The 16,714-nt window shown below is 45.1% G+C and overlaps 1 protein-coding gene across 1 annotated transcript in view; it reads left to right on the top strand.

The window, feature by feature from the left end:
* The window catches only part of LOC138447679 (anoctamin-10-like), a 221,506-nt gene that overhangs the window by 139,096 nt on the left and 65,696 nt on the right, over positions 1-16,714 (top strand). The window contains exon 8 of the mRNA XM_069603947.1: positions 3,922-3,996. Coding sequence (XP_069460048.1) covers positions 3,922-3,996 — 75 coding nt within the window. The remainder of the gene's footprint in view (positions 1-3,921; positions 3,997-16,714) is intronic.

The raw sequence follows: 16,714 nt of genomic DNA on the forward strand, positions 1-16,714 counted from the left end.
GAATTCTTCCAAATTCGGCACTGGAGCTTTTGAAAGATGTGTTCATTGCTTGTAGATTGACGGGTCTCTGCCTAAAAGTACGAGTCATGCTTCTATCTCTGTTTTTTTTAAAAAGGGAAAGGACGGCAGTCTCCGGCAAGTTACCGTCCCATCAATCTTATCAATACTGACAATAAAATCTTGGCTAAGGTTCTGGCCTTACGTTTGGAAAAATTATTGCCTAAATGTATTGATGTGGAACAGTCTGGATTTATGAAAAACAGACGTACGTCTAGTAACATTAGGAAATTGTTGCTCTTCATGGAGATTGCTGGTGCGACCGACTGCAGGGCTGCTGTCCTTTCCCTTGATGCTGAGAAAGCTTTTGACAGGGTTTAATGGGACTATTTGTATTCAGTACTGAGAGAGATGAATCTTGGTGAGGATTTCATTTCTTGGGTTGCACTTTTATATGCCAATCCAACGGTGGATGTGAAGACTAACGGGGTTATCTCAGAGTCCTTCAGTTTGGAACAGGGCACTCGTCAGGGGTGTCCGTTGTCGCCTCTTTTGTTTCCGTTGGCAATTGAACCCTTGGCAATTTGTATAAAAAATGAAACTGATTTGCATGGTGTTGGTTGCTGGGGTGTTGTGCAGAAGGCGTGGCTGTATGCAGATGATCTCTTGTTGGTGCTTCAGGATTTGGATGTGTCTCTTCCCTGTCTGATGCGGATATTATCTGATTTTCATGCTGTTCAGGTTACGAGATCAATTGGCTAAAGTCAGAGATTTTACCTCTTTCTCACAGCTGTGATAAAAATCTAGTTACGGGTCTGGGATTTCAGTGGTGTGATAAGCGCTTACGCTACTTGGGCGTTTGGCTTACGTCTCCTGTCTCACTTATGGTCGATCAAAACATGCGCAGGGTCATTCAAGATTGTAAAATGGACGTGGGCAGATGGCTCTTCTTAATCTGTCGCTATGGGGTAAGGTAAATGCCTTAAAAATGAACTTGACTCCTAAGATCAATTTTGTGGCTGGTATACTTCCTTTGAGGATTAAAAACTGCTATTGGAAAGATTTGGACCGTCTTGTTCAGGAATATATATGGGATAGAAAACCTCTGAGACTGGCTTTTTGGAAATTACAGCTTCCTATTCATCTGGGTGGATTGGGGGTCCCGAATTTTAAAGCCTATCACTTAGCCTTCTCATCTCATTCTTTTCTTCCCTTTTTGAGTGGTGAGTTAGATCACTGGGTGGTAGCGGAATCGAATGAATTTGGGCCGCTTGGCCCAGAAGCTTTATTGACCACTAAAACAAGAGGCTCTGTGAACAAACTATTGGTGACAGCTTTTTTGCGCACTTCTTGGTGTGAGGTGTTGGCGTTATTGGGTTTTGACGCCTTTAAGTGCAAGAGGGCCTACATTTGGCTGAATCCAAAGATTTGGGATAACTCAAAAATGATTTTTTAGCCCGATTGGTTCCTGACAGATTTCTGATTTAGGGAAGGACGGTAGATGGTTAACTGCTGCTGAGATAAGAGACAGATGGGTAGGGATGTAACGGTATAACGGTATACCGTTAAAGATACCGTGAACCACTTAAATGAACAATAATACCGTCACATTGTTTATACCGGTATACCATTTATACCATTAAGTGTGCTTTTCAATCTGATTTGTAAAGGCTGCAGTAAGCAAGTGCTGCGCAGTCTTGGTCTTGCACTGTTGGATGTGCCGTCTGCAAAGTAGTTTCAGTTGGAGCAGTTTTTAATGCCATTCCATAAACCACACGTGCCTGACACAAAATCAATATGTTGGCAATAGGAAGAATAAATACAGTGCCAAGAAGGAAAAAGGTTTACTTTGGGTTGGCGGCTTTTGGGTTTATATATTTATAATGGATAATGTTTGCTAAACATATGACAATGGGGGATTTCCCTGGCTCTATCATTGAATTTACATATAAGTCACACTGCGAAATTCACTAATCTCTGTGGGTATTCCCTGCTGCCATACCAAAGGGTAACATGTCCGTGATTACTGAACACCTTTTGGCCCGCAAGTAAACTAAAGGCTGTTACGTAAAGAGAGAGGTGCGTGTGTGTGTGTAAGCGCACAAGCGTATACTACCATCAGCCTCCATTGATCTGTGGCATGCAGGTTATCAAGATGGCAACATGTTCATCTTCACCAGTAGCCAGTGGGGGAGCTAAAAGCCTAAATGACCACTTAAGAAAAGCTATTCAGTTTGCTTTGCCAGTTGCAGCAGGGCTCCCCACCCCCCATCCTCCTCTCCACACGTGTGTTTGTGTTTGGTGGAAGCAAGGGGTGGCATTTCAGTGGAAAGTATGTTGAAAAGCCCAATTCTGGCCCTGGGTGCCTGGTTTTGTTTGTGTTGATAAATCTGACAATTTATGACCTTTTAGAAAATATTTGTTAAGATTAGTTAACTCCACCTGCTATACCGCGATAACCATGATATACCATCATTTGGCAAGAAGGTTATCGTACCGTCATAAAACTAATACTACTGTATTACCGTGACACCTCTACAGATGGGGTCTTGGTAATTTGTCGGATTCCGCTTACAGACGTTTGAAGAGATCGGTGGGTGAAGTTGACTGGTCAAAAACCCTAGGTTTGAACATCTTTTTGGGCAACTTGAATGGAAAGGAAGGGGGTTTGGCCAGCAGAATTTAGAATGTATAAGTTATTTTTGTCACGCTTTCAGAGTAATGACAGACTTCGGGAAGTTTGGAGTGACAGGATTGGTTCTGAGATTCATTTCGGTTGTCGGCAGAATTTATGCAGAAATGTATCCTTATGTTAGCTGAATTTGTTTGGGAGAACGGTCTAGGCAAATTAAGATTCTTAATCGTGTATACTGGTGTCCGGAATCATTACACAAGAGGGGCATAACAGACAGTGTTGTGTGTTGGGGATGTGCTCAGGAGGTTGGATCTTTGGAACACATGTTGTGGAGCTGTGCGAGAGTCAGGGGTTTTTGGAACGATGTTTGTGATGTGTGTGACAAGATTACTGGTGGAGGGTGTGTTTTGGATTTCAAGACACTGATTCTAGGTGATGATACAGGACTGCCTGATCTTAGCTCTGCTTTCAAAAAATGTTTTTTTCGATCTACCATTGTGGCCAAAAGAATAATACTACGCGGACGGAAAAGCCGGGTCCCCCCTTCTTTTGAGGATTGGGTTCAGGAGATGCACTGTCTTTCGAGAACTGAAAAAATTATTTTTAAATTGAAACATAAGCTGTCATTGTATGAGAACATTTGGAATATGTTTAACGACTCCTTTTAAGCTTGTTTTGTTTTTTTTCTCTTCTCACTTCCTTCTCTCTTCTTAATTCATTATTATGCTTGCTCAATGGTTTATCATTTGTTTGTATATAAAATTGTAAGTAAATAAATAAAAAATAAAATAAAAAAGGATACATGTTTTTGAATGTCAAAGCTTGGTTGCCTTTCCTTTCCCGTGTATGACAGGGAATTAAAACAGTTCAATAGCATGATTGGCACCTCATTACATACAAGAGACCCATGTGGCATTAATATGACAGCCAATAAGAATTCAGGTTTCATGGGCATTATGCAAAGAGGTGGCCCGCTGACCACTAAAAAGGATTAACAGTCCGATATTGGATGTGTGATTGCTGAGGGAAACAAAGCCAGACATAAAGTCCCAGGGCTCTCCTTTGCACTCCAAACATAGAGCTGATGTGCACCTGCCCCGGCCTGCAGAAGGATCAGGCAGACCTGGGTGCACAGAGGCACGCCTGCGGGGGAGGTATGACAATATGAGACCGCCTGGGATGTCGTCAGGAACAGGCAGGGTATCCTGGAGAGTGATGGCTGCTGGCGCATTGGCGAGGGGGTCTATCCCTGGGAAAATCTGACGGTAACTCCTTTTTCTCTTTCCTAGTTCCGTTTCTTCAACTGCTTTGCAGTCCTCTTCTACATCACCTTCTACATGCAGGACCTGCAGCTGCTGAGGAAGGTATGTCACTGTATGGATGGGTTGATGGGTTTAGTTGGGTGGATCGGAGGGGGCAATGACTGGATGCATTTTATTGATGGGTGAAGACTCACAGATCCTTCTACTTGGGTTGATGGCAGATGGTGCAGCTGAGCGACTGCATCGAATGCCACATGCCTGCAGCTGCTCAGAAAGACATGTCAGTACATGAACAGGAAAAGCCATTCACATTCCGGGGAGCTGGGGGTGTTGGAGAAGACACCCATCCACTCAAGGCATGTGCTCAATTGTGTTATCATTGCCAACATTTGATTAGAGAAGCTGCACTCCATGCAGCATTTTGTGTAGAAAACAATCATAGAACAATTTGGGGGTGTCAGAGGTCTAGCGATTCATGGGAGACCCACACCTATTATTTATTGCTGTCAAAACAGAGGTTGGAGTAAGGCCTGTAGGATCTTAGAGAACGTATTTCTAACAAAACTGGGCTACGTTTCAATGTAACAGTGCAGCGGTTCCAGGAAAATTAGTCAAGCGATAGAGGGACAAAACGCCTAGTCTAAATTGCTTAGTGTCTAACATTTCATGAGGTTCCATGGGATCCATGGACCTTCTTTAGCTGTCTGGTCAATGGTTGGCCCTCATGGGTTTTCTAGTACAGTTAATGGTGCTGGGCACTACTACTCTGCTGCCTTGCGGTTCAGCCACTAACAGTCCATTACTTCTCTATCTACCTGGGTGGATTGTCAGACTTCAGCCATTTTTGTTACACTGCCAGTCAATGGTGCTAGGAAAGTTCACACGTTCAACATAAGCTCTGATCTCTAAGGAGCCCACCACAGGATCTGATCTCTGCAGAATCCACAACAAGCTCTGGTCTCTCAGGAGCTCCCTGCAGGCTCTTGTCTCTCAGGAGTTCACCACAGACTCTAGCCTCCCAGGGTCTGATCTCCCAGGAGCTCCCTTTAGGCTCTGGCCTCTCAGGAGCTCCCTGCATTTTCTGGTTTCTTAGGAGCTTCCCACATCCTCTGGAGCCGATCCCAGTTTCTGGTCTCTGCGGAAGCACAACAGACTCTGATCTCTCAGGACCCTACTAGAGGCTCTGATCTCCCAGGAACTCTCCATAAAGTCTAGTCTCTCTGGAGCGCCCCACAGGCTCTTGTCTCTCAGGAGCCCACCACAGACTCTAGCCTCCCAGGGTCTGATCTCCCAGGAGCTCCCTGTAGGCTCTGGCCTCTCAGGAGCACCTCACAGCCTCTGGTCTCTCAAGTCTCCATCACAGGCTCTGGCCTCCTATGATCTCCCCATAATGTCTGGTCTCTCTGGAGCGCCCCGCAGGCTCTTGTCTCTCAGGAGTCCACTGCAGACTCTGATCTCCCAGGTGCTCCCGCAGGCTCTGGTTTTTCAGTTGCCCCCCATAGGGAGTTCTCTCAGGATCCCACCACAGACTCTGGTCTCTTGAATGATTTTGGGATTAGCATGGAGTCTGAAAATATACACTTGTAAGACGTATTGCTCCTCTTATCCCCCTTCAGATGACTGTGAAACCAGGCCACAAGCAAGCTGAGGGCAAGGTTCTTCCCCTGCCTAATCATGGCTGGAAAGTGTCTACTGCCTTCTGGCCCCTCCCTCTCTCATCCTTCTCCTTCTGTCCTATGTGGAAATGTATTCCACCACTTCTGAGTGGTTTTTTGTCCCTACTTTCTATCTTGTTGCCCTTCCTTCCCTCTCCCTAACCCTCCATCTCTCCAACCTCTGGCAAAGTCGTCTCAGCCTACTCCTTCTCTTTTGATGTTTCTATCCCTTTTCCTTCTTTTGAAGTACCTCTCTCTCTTTTTCTTTCTCCTCCAACTCCAATTTACCCGATATGAGGACCTTCTCCTCCATCCATATTTTCCCTACTCCAACCCCTCCCTCTCACCTTCCTGTTCCTTCTGCTCTTCCTAGTTATTTCACTTCCCTAACCTTCTGCCTAGCCCCTTCCTTCTCCTGCTATCTTGCTCTATCCGCTCACTCTGCACTACTTCACTCAGTGATGGCTACTCTAAGCCCCTTTTTATATTGTGCCGTTTGTGGAAAAGGGTTCGCTAATGGGATAACGTGGGTGACCTGTGGCTCAGTCAGCTAGGGTGCCTGTGATGGGTTTACTTCCTTTTCTTTCACCTCAGTCCAGTGTGTGTCTAGTAAAGTGTTTATTGATTCGATTTATACCGCGGCCGTGGCCATCTTGAGGAAAGGCAGAATTGGCATGCTGCTAATTTGACCTCGCAATGACTCCTCACTGTGTTTGGGTGCTGGCATCTCAGCTCCACCATACATTGTAGTGTAAACCACTGGAGATTGCACTTACTCTCCTCCTAGCACTTCCCCTGCTGCTCTCCATGAGCACCACATCACCTATCCTATACTACCCACCCCTCTGCACTTACACATTCTGAACGCTCACAAGGCATAGTAGGTTCATCTTCCCCTCCCAATTTTCTCTTCTTATTTTGTTGTACTTAATTATTTAACAGTGTTGTAATTACATTTCTATCATCCCCTGGCCCCTCCCTGCTGCCCTGTAGGCGCTTTGAAACAGTGTTGTTTCCTGTATAAGCGCCTAACAAGTGAACAATAAATAAATAAATAAATACTGCTAATTAACTGGCACCCCAACTGCTGATGTATCTGATGCTTATGTTTGCGGGCCTGCGAGAAGTCCCCTGCCGCGGCCACCCTTTTTACCTTGTTTACGGTATATCGTAGTAGGTCCCACCTAAAATAGCTGGTGCTCTGGGGGCCTCTCAGGCACACCATTATTGCCCTATGGTTATTCTGTTACCCTACACTGGTTTCAGGGAGTAGGTTGGTGGTAGCTTTACTTTAGTGTTTGCTTCACAAGCCGTTTTATCACATTTGTAGCCTAATGTACCAGTTTTGGCAGCAATTGTCATACCAGCGTTTTTTTTTTTTAATTCTGCTCTTGGCCATTTTGCGTTTTAGGGCTCCCCTTTGTTCAGGGTGACCATCAAGTTCCCTCAAAAAAGGCCATTCTGACACCCTCCATGTTAGTTTGAACTGGTTTAGAGCAGTGTAAATACCTGAAGACTCCCTCTCGCTTCCTGTCTGTCTAGACTGAGTAGCAGTCCTACTGAGCAACCAGTTTGGTTCGTCATCTGACCCTTTGCCCCTTACTCCCGCTAGCGATTGCTGAGCAAGCCCCTTTTTGAAATGGGCTGAGGCCATGCCTGGTCCCCGATTCCCTCTCTTGCTGCTTTGTTCTGTTGCTTGGAAGAAGCAGGTCGGCTGGCTTGCTAAATGAGTTTGTCTCACCAACTATAATCCGGGCTTCCTGAATTCTTCTTCTGCGGCAAGTCTTCCATGCTGGATCAATTTTCTTGTCTGTTTACCACCACATCCCGCTGTTTACTGCCAGGGTCTTTTGCTTGGCTGTGGGTCGCTGGTGTCACCTTGAGGGGATTTGGTTTACCATCACCTTGCCTGATCTTCTGCTTGGGATGTCACAAGGTGCCTCCTGTGGTTCTCCACGCCCTGAAATTATTTGCTGCTGAGCTGCCTTCCTGCTTTGTGCACCGACCTGCCGGGAGCAATCGTCACGGGTTCTCCCGCCTTCTATGAGTCTTCCTTGCTGGGTTATTTGTTTCAGCCGTGAAGGTCAAAAATGTGAGAAGGTGCTTTGTTGATTTTCTGGATCGTGTGAGTCGTCGCTGGCTCTGAGTGCAAGCCACTGGGCACCGAATCCTGTAACCACAGCTGGAAAAGAAGCACTGCACTTACCGTTTTGTTTCGTCCTGCCCGAGCCGTTTTTCACTGAAACTGCTGACGCGAGTACATATCTGTGGGTCCTGGGGTGAGCAATTATTACAAATATTTACCCTCAGGAACTACTCTGGTGTGGGGTCGAATTTCTGTAGAGGTGATTCTCAACTGCATTTCCCTTGGACTAACATTGAGGGTCTTTCTGCTCTGCTGTGGCCTCTCTTTCCTTGGGGTTTTGTCTGGTTTTCCCTGGGATTGTTTGACATGGAATCCACACTTACCTTCATTAAAGCCAAAGGCCCAGTGACTTTTATCTCCGAATCCCATGGAACTTTGTACATGTCCTGGCATTCACCTTACATAACTCTGGGGGTACCTACTTGACCCTGTGCATTTTTTTCCTGTATCCACGGTGCTTTCAGTGAGCTCTGGACCAAGGAATTAGAAGTTTAGTACATGCCTCTGATTTCTTTATGCATTTTTGAAGTCCTGTTCTGCACTTCTCTCATGGCAACTGTATTGTTACACTGTAGCTAATGTTGGCGGTTGAAGCGTATTGCAAAGGTAACTTTTCCTAAAATGTATCTTTAATTCTTGTAGTCCTTTGACTATGGTTTTGAATTGTTTTCTACCCTCTATCAGCACGTTGAATATGTTTGCCTTTGTATTATTTCTAATACTATGTTCCAGAGGGTCAAAATTATTGTGATGTGTCATCGCTGGCATCAGAGATTTTTAGACTCATTTTCCTGTGGATTGAAATACCTGCAGCACCTTTTTGCTGGTTTCATAACTATATGCGTTAGGTGCTGACCACCTGGTCCAAGACCTCCTACTTGTAACAGGGGTGGGTTGTGTGTTTAGGACACTGCACTTAATTGGACAGGCCCATGCAGGGGCTTCACCTGGGATTTTGTGATTCCCTTGTTCTCCACCCTGTTAATTTATGTTGGCTACCCATTGAGACAGTGGACCCACACATAAGTATTGGGGTGAAATGCACTGTTCCTATAGTATACTAGGTGCGTTTCTAATATTGTATATTATGGGTGAAAATATAGTTTTACATATGTGCCATAATAAATGCATATGATTTTCAGTATATCATTGTTGCATGTTTTCTAGAGATAGATTTGTGGACTAGTTGCAACTTTTTGTAAGCAATACGAGAGGTTTGGCTTCCCTTTCTTGCCAGGTGCATTCTGGGCCATCTTAAGGAATTTAGGGGCCCGGGACACAGATGCCTTTGGACCCCCAACCAAACCAAAACAATGAAGGGATCCAGAATCTATGGTTGTGACCCCTCCTCCCGTCAACCCAGTGCCATCACAAGCCATAGTATGAAATGCCGCCCGTCCCAATCAAAATATGCGTGGGTGCTTCCTTCCAGACCCCTTCCCCACTCCAGACACGCTGGAACCAGAATCATGAACAGGTGGCCTTGCAAGGGCAGCACTAGCAGTCCACAATGAGGGTACACGACACATTTCAACAGGCACTGGCAAAGCCAACTGTTTTGACTTATGTGTATGGATGAGATAGACATTTGCCACAGTGTTTGAAGAGAATAAGCCCTCCTGTTGCGCTTCTCAAAATAAAATATGTACACAAATGATAGGTTTTCAGAGAATAGTTAATTTTTAATTTGAAATTTCAGAGATTGACACTTGTAAATCAAAAAATTGTGGACATCAAATGGTTATTTTCACTAAGTTGATGTTTGAGTCCAATCGATACGAGACTAAGTCCTTAGTTACTTTCACTAAGTTTTGATCCTAATGGGTTTAGAAGTCCTTAGTTGGATTCACTAAGTCTTTTTGTAGGTTGAAATGGATCCTTATGAGTTGAAAGTCCTAAGTTGGATTCACTAGGTCTTTTGATCCTTGTGGGTTGGTGTAACGAACAAAGTCCTCAACTTGGAGGTATGTAAATCAGCAATTCCTCAAAGTCCTTAGTTAAATTCACTAGGTCTGGTGGTGTAGCGAACAAGTTCCTCAACTTGGAGGTGTATAAAGCAGCAATTCCTCAACACGTGTTTCCCCGCCGCACAGTCGCGGCAGTTCTTCAGGAGGAGTATAAGGTATATTAGCAAATATGTCTGAGAGGAAGAGAAGGTAGGTTAGCATGAGCATTAAGTCCTGTGCTGTAGAACCTGTGAGTGATACTCTTTATGGATAGATAAATACACCAACCTCCTGAGCACACCCCCAACTCTGGTCTCTTGAATGATTTTGGGATTAGCATGGAGTCTGAAAATATACACTTGTAAGAAGTATTGCTCCTCTTATCCCCCTTCAGATGACTGTGAAACCAGGCCACAAGCAAGCTGAGGGCAAGGTTCTTCCCCTGCCTAATCATGGCTGGAAAGTGTCTACTGCCTTCTGGCCCCTCCCTCTCTCATCTTTCTCCTTCTGTCCTATGTGGAAATGTATTCCACCACTTCTGAGTGGTTTTTTGTCCCTACTTTCTATCTTGTTGCCCTTCCCTCCCTCTCCCTAACCCTCCATCTCTCCAACCTCTGGTAAAGTCGTCTCAGCCTACTCCTTCTCTTTTGATGTTTCTATCCCTTTTCCTTCTTTTGAAGTACCTCTCTCTCTTTTTCTTTCTCCTCCAACTCCAATTTACCCGATATGAGGACCTTCTCCTCCATCCATATTTTCCCTACTCCAACCCCTCCCTCTCACCTTCCTGTTCCTTCTGCTCTTCCTAGTTATTTCACTTACCTCAACTTCTGCCTAGCCCATTCCTTCTCCTGCTATCTTGCTCTATCCGCTCACTCTGCACTACTTCACTCAGTGATGGCTACTCTAAGCCCCTTTTTATATTGTGCCGTTTGTGGAAAAGGGTTCGCTAATGGGATAACGTGGGTGACCTATGACTCAGTCAGCTATGGTGCCTGTGATGGGTTTACTTCCTTTTCTTTCACCTCAGTCCCGTGTGTGTCTAGTAAAGTGTTTATATACCGCGGCCGTGGCCATCTTGAGGAAAGGCAGAAATGGCATGCTGCTAATTTGACCTCGCAATGACTCCTCACTGTGTTTGGGTGCTGGCATCTCAGCTCCACCATACATTGTAGTGTAAACCACTGGAGATTGCACTTACTCTCCTCCTAGCACTTCCCCTGCTGCTCTCCATGAGCACCACATCACCTATCCTATACTACCCACCCCTCTGCACTTGCACATTCTGAACGCTCACAAGGCATAGTAGGTTCATCTTCCCCTCCCAATTTTCTCTTCTTATTTTGTTGTACTTAATTATTTAACAGTGTTGTAATTACATTTCTATCATCCCCTGGCCCCTCCCTGCTGCCCTGTAGGTGCTTTGAAACAGTGTTGCTTCCTGTATAAGCGCCTAACAAGTGAACAATAAATAAATAAATAAATACTGCTAATTAACTGGCACCCCAACTGCTGATGTATCTGATGCTTATGTTTGCGGGCCTGCGAGAAGTCCCCTTCCGCTGCCACCCTTTTTACCTTGTTTACGGTATAGCGTAGTAGGTCCCACCTAAAATAGCTGGTGCTCTGGGGGCCTCTCAGGCACACCATTATTGCCCTATGGTTATTCTGTTACCCTACACTGGTTTCAGGGAGTAGGTTGGTGGTAGCTTTACTTTAGTGTTTGCTTCACAAGCCGTTTTATCACATTTGTAGCCTAATGTACCAGTTTTGGCAGCAATTGTCATACCAGCGTTTTTTGTTTTTTAAATTCTGCTCTTGGCCATTTTGCGTTTTAGGGCTCCCCTTTGTTCAGGGTGACCATCACGTTGCCTCAAAAAAGGCCATTCTGACCACATGGGCTCTTTGTGAGCCCACAAGACACCCTCCATGTTAGTTTGAACTGGATCAGAGCAGTGTAAATACCTGAAGACTCCCTCTCGCTTCCTGTGTGTCTAGACTGAGTAGCAGTCCTACTGACCAACCAGTTTGGTTCGTCATCTGACCCTTTGCCCCTTACTCCCACTAGCGATTGATGAGCAAGCCCCTTTTTGAAATGGGCTGAGGCCATGCCTGGTCCCCGATTCCCTCTCTTGCTGCTTTGTTCTGTTGCTTGGAAGAAGCAGGTCGGCTGGCTTGCTAAATGAGTTTGTCTCACCAACTGTAATCCGGGCTTCCTGAATTCTTCTGCTGCGGCAAGCCTTCCATGCTGGATCAATTTTCTTGTCTGTTTACCACCACATCCCGCTGTTTACTGCCAGGGTCTTTTGCTTGGCTGTGGGTCGCTGGTGTCACCTTGAGGGGATTTGGTTTACCATCACCTTGCCTGATCTTCTGCTTGGGATGTAACAAGGTGCCTCCTGTGGTTCTCCACGCCCTGAAATTATTTGCTGCTGAGCTGCCTTCCTGCTTTGTGCACCGACCTGCCGGGAGCAATCTTCACGGGTTCTCCCGCCTTCTATGAGTCTTCCTTGCTGGGTTCTTTGTTTCAGGCGTGAAGGTCAAAAATGTGAGAAGGTGCTTTGTTGATTTTCTGGATCGTGTGAGTCGTCGCTGGCTCCGAGTGCAAGCCACTGGGCACCGAATCCTGTAACCACAGCTGGAAAAGAAGCACTGCACTTACCGTTTTGTTTCGTCCTGACCGAGCCGTTTTACACTGAAACTGCTGACGCGAGTACATACCTGTGGGTCCTGGGGTGAGCAATTATTACAAATATTTACCCTCAGGAACTACTCTGGTGTGGGGTCGAATTTCTGTAGAGGTGATTCTCAACTGCATATCCCTTGGACTAACATTGAGGGTCTTTCTGCTCTGCTGTGGCTTCTCTTTCCTTGGGGTTTTGTCTGGTTTTCCCTGGGATTGTTTGACATGGAATCCACACTTACCTTCATTAAAGCCAAAGGCCCAGTGACTTTTATCTCCGATTCCCATGGAACTTTGTACATGTCCTGGCATTCACCTTACATAACTCTGGGGGTACCTACCTGAACCTGGGCATTTTTTTCCTGTATCCACGGTGCTTTCAGTGAGCTCTGGACCAAGGAATTAGAAGTTTAGTACATGCCTCTGATTTCTTTATGCATTTTTGAAGTCCTGTTCTGCACTTCTCTCATGGCAACTGTATTGTTACACTGTAGCTAATGTTGGCGGTTGAAGCGTATTGCAAAGGTAACTTTTCCTAAAATGTATCTTTAATTCTTGTAGTCCTTTGACTATGGTTTTGAATTGTTTTCTACCCTCTATCAGCATGTTGAATATGTTTGCCTTTGTATTATTTCTAATACTATGTTCCAGAGGGTCAAAATTATTGTGATGTGTCATCGCTGGCATCAGAGATTTTTAGACTAATTTTCCTGTGGATTGAAATACCTGCAGCACCTTTTTGCTGGTTTCATAACTATATGCGTTAGGTGCTGACCACCTGGTCCAAGACCTCCTACTTGTAACAGGGGTGGGTTGTGTGTTTAGGACACTGCACTTAATTGGACAGGCCCATGCAGGGGCTTCACCTGGGATTTTGTGATTCCCTTGTTCTCCACCCTGTTAATTTATGTTGGCTACCCATTGAGACAGTGGACCCACACATAAGTATTGGGGTGAAATGCACTGTTCCTATAGTATACTAGGTGCGTTTCTAATATTGTATATTATGGGTGAAAATATAGTTTTACATATGTGCCATAATAAATGCATATGATTTTCAGTATATCATTGTTGCATGTTTTCTAGAGATAGATTTGTGGACTAGTTGCAACTTTTTGTAAGCAATACGAGAGGTTTGGCTTCCCTTTCTTGCCAGGTGCATTCTGGGCCATCTTAAGGAATTTAGGGGCCCGGGACACAGATGCCTTTGGACCCCCAACCAAACCAAAACAATGAAGGGATCCAGAATCTATGGTTGTGACCCCTCCTCCCGTCAACCCAGTGCCATCACAAGCCATAGTATGAAATGCCGCCCGTCCCAATCAAAATATGCGTGGGTGCTTCCTTCCAGACCCCTTCCCCACTCCAGACACGCTGGAACCAGAATCATGAACAGGTGGCCTTGCAAGGGCAGCACTAGCAGTCCACAATGAGGGTACACGACACATTTCAACAGGCACTGGCAAAGCCAACTGTTTTGACTTATGTGTATGGATGAGATAGACATTTGCCACAGTGTTTGAAGAGAATAAGCCCTCCTGTTGCGCTTCTCAAAATAAAATATGTACACAAATGATAGGTTTTCAGAGAATAGTTAATTTTTAATTTGAAATTTCAGAGATTGACACTTGTAAATCAAAAAATTGTGGACATCAAATGGTTATTTTCACTAAGTTGATGTTTGAGTCCAATCGATACGAGACTAAGTCCTTAGTTACTTTCACTAAGTTTTGATCCTAATGGGTTTAGAAGTCCTTAGTTGGATTCACTAAGTCTTTTTGTAGGTTGAAATGGATCCTTATGAGTTGAAAGTCCTAAGTTGGATTCACTAGGTCTTTTGATCCTTGTGGGTTGGTGTAACGAACAAAGTCCTCAACTTGGAGGTATGTAAATCAGCAATTCCTCAAAGTCCTTAGTTAAATTCACTAGCTCTGGTGGTGTAGCGAACAAGTTCCTCAACTTGGAGGTGTATAAAGCAGCAATTCCTCAACACGTGTTTCCCCGCCGCACAGTCGCGGCAGTTCTTCAGGAGGAGTATAAGGTATATTAGCAAATATGTCTGAGAGGAAGAGAAGGTAGGTTAGCATGAGCATTAAGTCCTGTGCTGTAGAACCTGTGAGTGATACTCTTTATGGATAGATAAATACATCAAGCATAGTACTTACTAATTGGGTGGAGTCAATATGGTGAAAATTGTTGGTTCGCTTCAGTCTGTGTTACATGAATAGATTCTTCCATGTGGTCTGGTCTAAAATAATGAAAAGCACTCAGTTGTGGGTACTCTCATTTTAAAGGGCTCAAAGTTGCAATATTTTACAAAGAAATGGTCTTGGGATAGTTATAAGGTTATATTAGTTAAAAGTGTAGCAATGATAGGCAAAGTGAAAGACTAATGTGGGTATCACTATAAAGATTTGATAGGCAGATGGTATAGAGCAAAGCTAATAGTGACTGGCGGTGAGTTAATGCATTGATATAGTTAGAGAGACAGGTAGTGGAAAACATGTCTGGTTTAAGCTAGCGGTAAGTTAATGCAGAAATATAGTTAGGAATCCTGATGGACATTTAGTTAGAGAAAGGCATAATGTTGAAAACAATTCTGCTTACTGCTCGGATTGGAAGGGTCCTTCTCGTTCGAAACCACAGTGGTACCAACTGGCCATGAGATGGCAACAGCTTTAAAATGTTGTGATTACCTGGGTATACGACAGCAATGGCTGGAAAATGCCTATCTAATAACTATCCGCAAGTTTAAACTGTTGGGTTTGCCAATGCTTCTTTTTATAAGGCCTTTGGTGCAAGGACATGCATACTCCAGGACTGCACTACAAGGACAAGGACTCCACTACAAAACCTGAACCTTTACTGTATTTCTCACTCTGACTCTCTGCCTGACCTATCCTCCTCTTCTTCATTGCATTTTGTGCCTTGTTTTTTATTTTCAAACCTAGGTGTGTTTGATAACATCCCGCACCCCAAATTTTGGATTGCGTTCTGTGCCTTGTTTTTGATTTTTAAACCTAGGTGTGTGTTTTAACATCCTGCACCCCTTATTTTGCATTGCATGTTGTGCCTTGTTTTTGATTTTCAAACCTAGACATGTTTTTTAACATCCTGCAGCCCATATTTTACATTGGATTTTGTGCCTTGTTTTTGATTTTCAAATCCAGGCTTCTTTTTTAACATCCTACACCCCATATTTTGCATAGCATGTTGTGCCCCTCCTGTAACCAATAAGCCGCCTCGTGAGTTGGCCTTGAACTGTGCAGTGCAGCCTCTCCTCTTTCCTTCAACTATCCTGTGCCACTCTGATGGCACTCACTATCTCTCCTATCTTCTCCAACTGCTACACTATCCCCTACCCTCCCTCTCCTACAAAGTCTGGAAGGAAAAAGCACAAAAAAGACATTCTGAGAGCCAACCCTGGCCTACCCATCGCAGACACCTATGTCAGTGCATCTTCCAGACAGGTCTTCGACCGACATCCTTTTCTCGGTCCCCACCTCAGATCTATGGACTCCTCATCTCATCTCCACTCTCCCCCCTTTCACATCCTCTCCCATTAATGGTGGCACCAAGTGGGAAGTCCTCTTGGCCGGCTTCTCATTATCACATTGCATTATTAGTATCTACTACACAGGCACTATCTCAGTTCAGGGTCCTCAACCCAACCTCCTCCTCTTTGACAGATGCCTGCCGTCCCTCATTAACTTCCTTCCTTCACCTGCCTCCCCCCACCAATCTGTGACCCTCTACCTCTGACTGGAGTACCACCCCCCTGCACTACACCTCAGCAAATCTTCAAAGGTGGATACCGCCTTCACCTGGCTACTCTTAATGCCCGCTCAGCCAACAAACACTCCGCCAACATCTGCCTCCTTCTTGAAGACACTGACCTCGACATTCTCGCTCTTACCGAGACATGGTTCAATGCCAGCTCAGTCACTGCTTTTGACTCCCTCCTCCCTGGTGGCTTCAAGATCATCTCCAAGCCACAACCTCATCGTGCTGGCGCTGTGGTTGCCTTAATCTTCCCTGAGTTGGTTCCTTCCTCCATCATACCCACCCAGCTCTACTCCCCCTTTGCGAGCCTGGTTTGCAAGTTGGTCATCTCTCCTTCCTCCTCTCTGACCATTGCCACTATCTACAGGCCCCTCGGCACTACCACCCTGTTCCTCTCTGAATGGGCTGATTTCTTTTCCTCTCTCCTCTCAACCACCTCCAATCTCCTCCTCTTGGGCGATTTCAATATCCAATTGGACTCCCCTGTGACAGCATCCACTCTCTTCCTTGACCTCTGCACTTCTCTATCCCTCTCCATTCTCCCTTCTGGTCCAACCCACTCGGCTGGACACCCTCATACATTCTGACCTCTCTCTCTCCCCCACTCTGG

This window comes from Ambystoma mexicanum, chromosome 1p, assembly GCF_040938575.1.
Source record: "Ambystoma mexicanum isolate Mex_15411 chromosome 1p, UKY_AmexF1_1, whole genome shotgun sequence".
NCBI lineage: Eukaryota > Metazoa > Chordata > Amphibia > Caudata > Ambystomatidae > Ambystoma > Ambystoma mexicanum.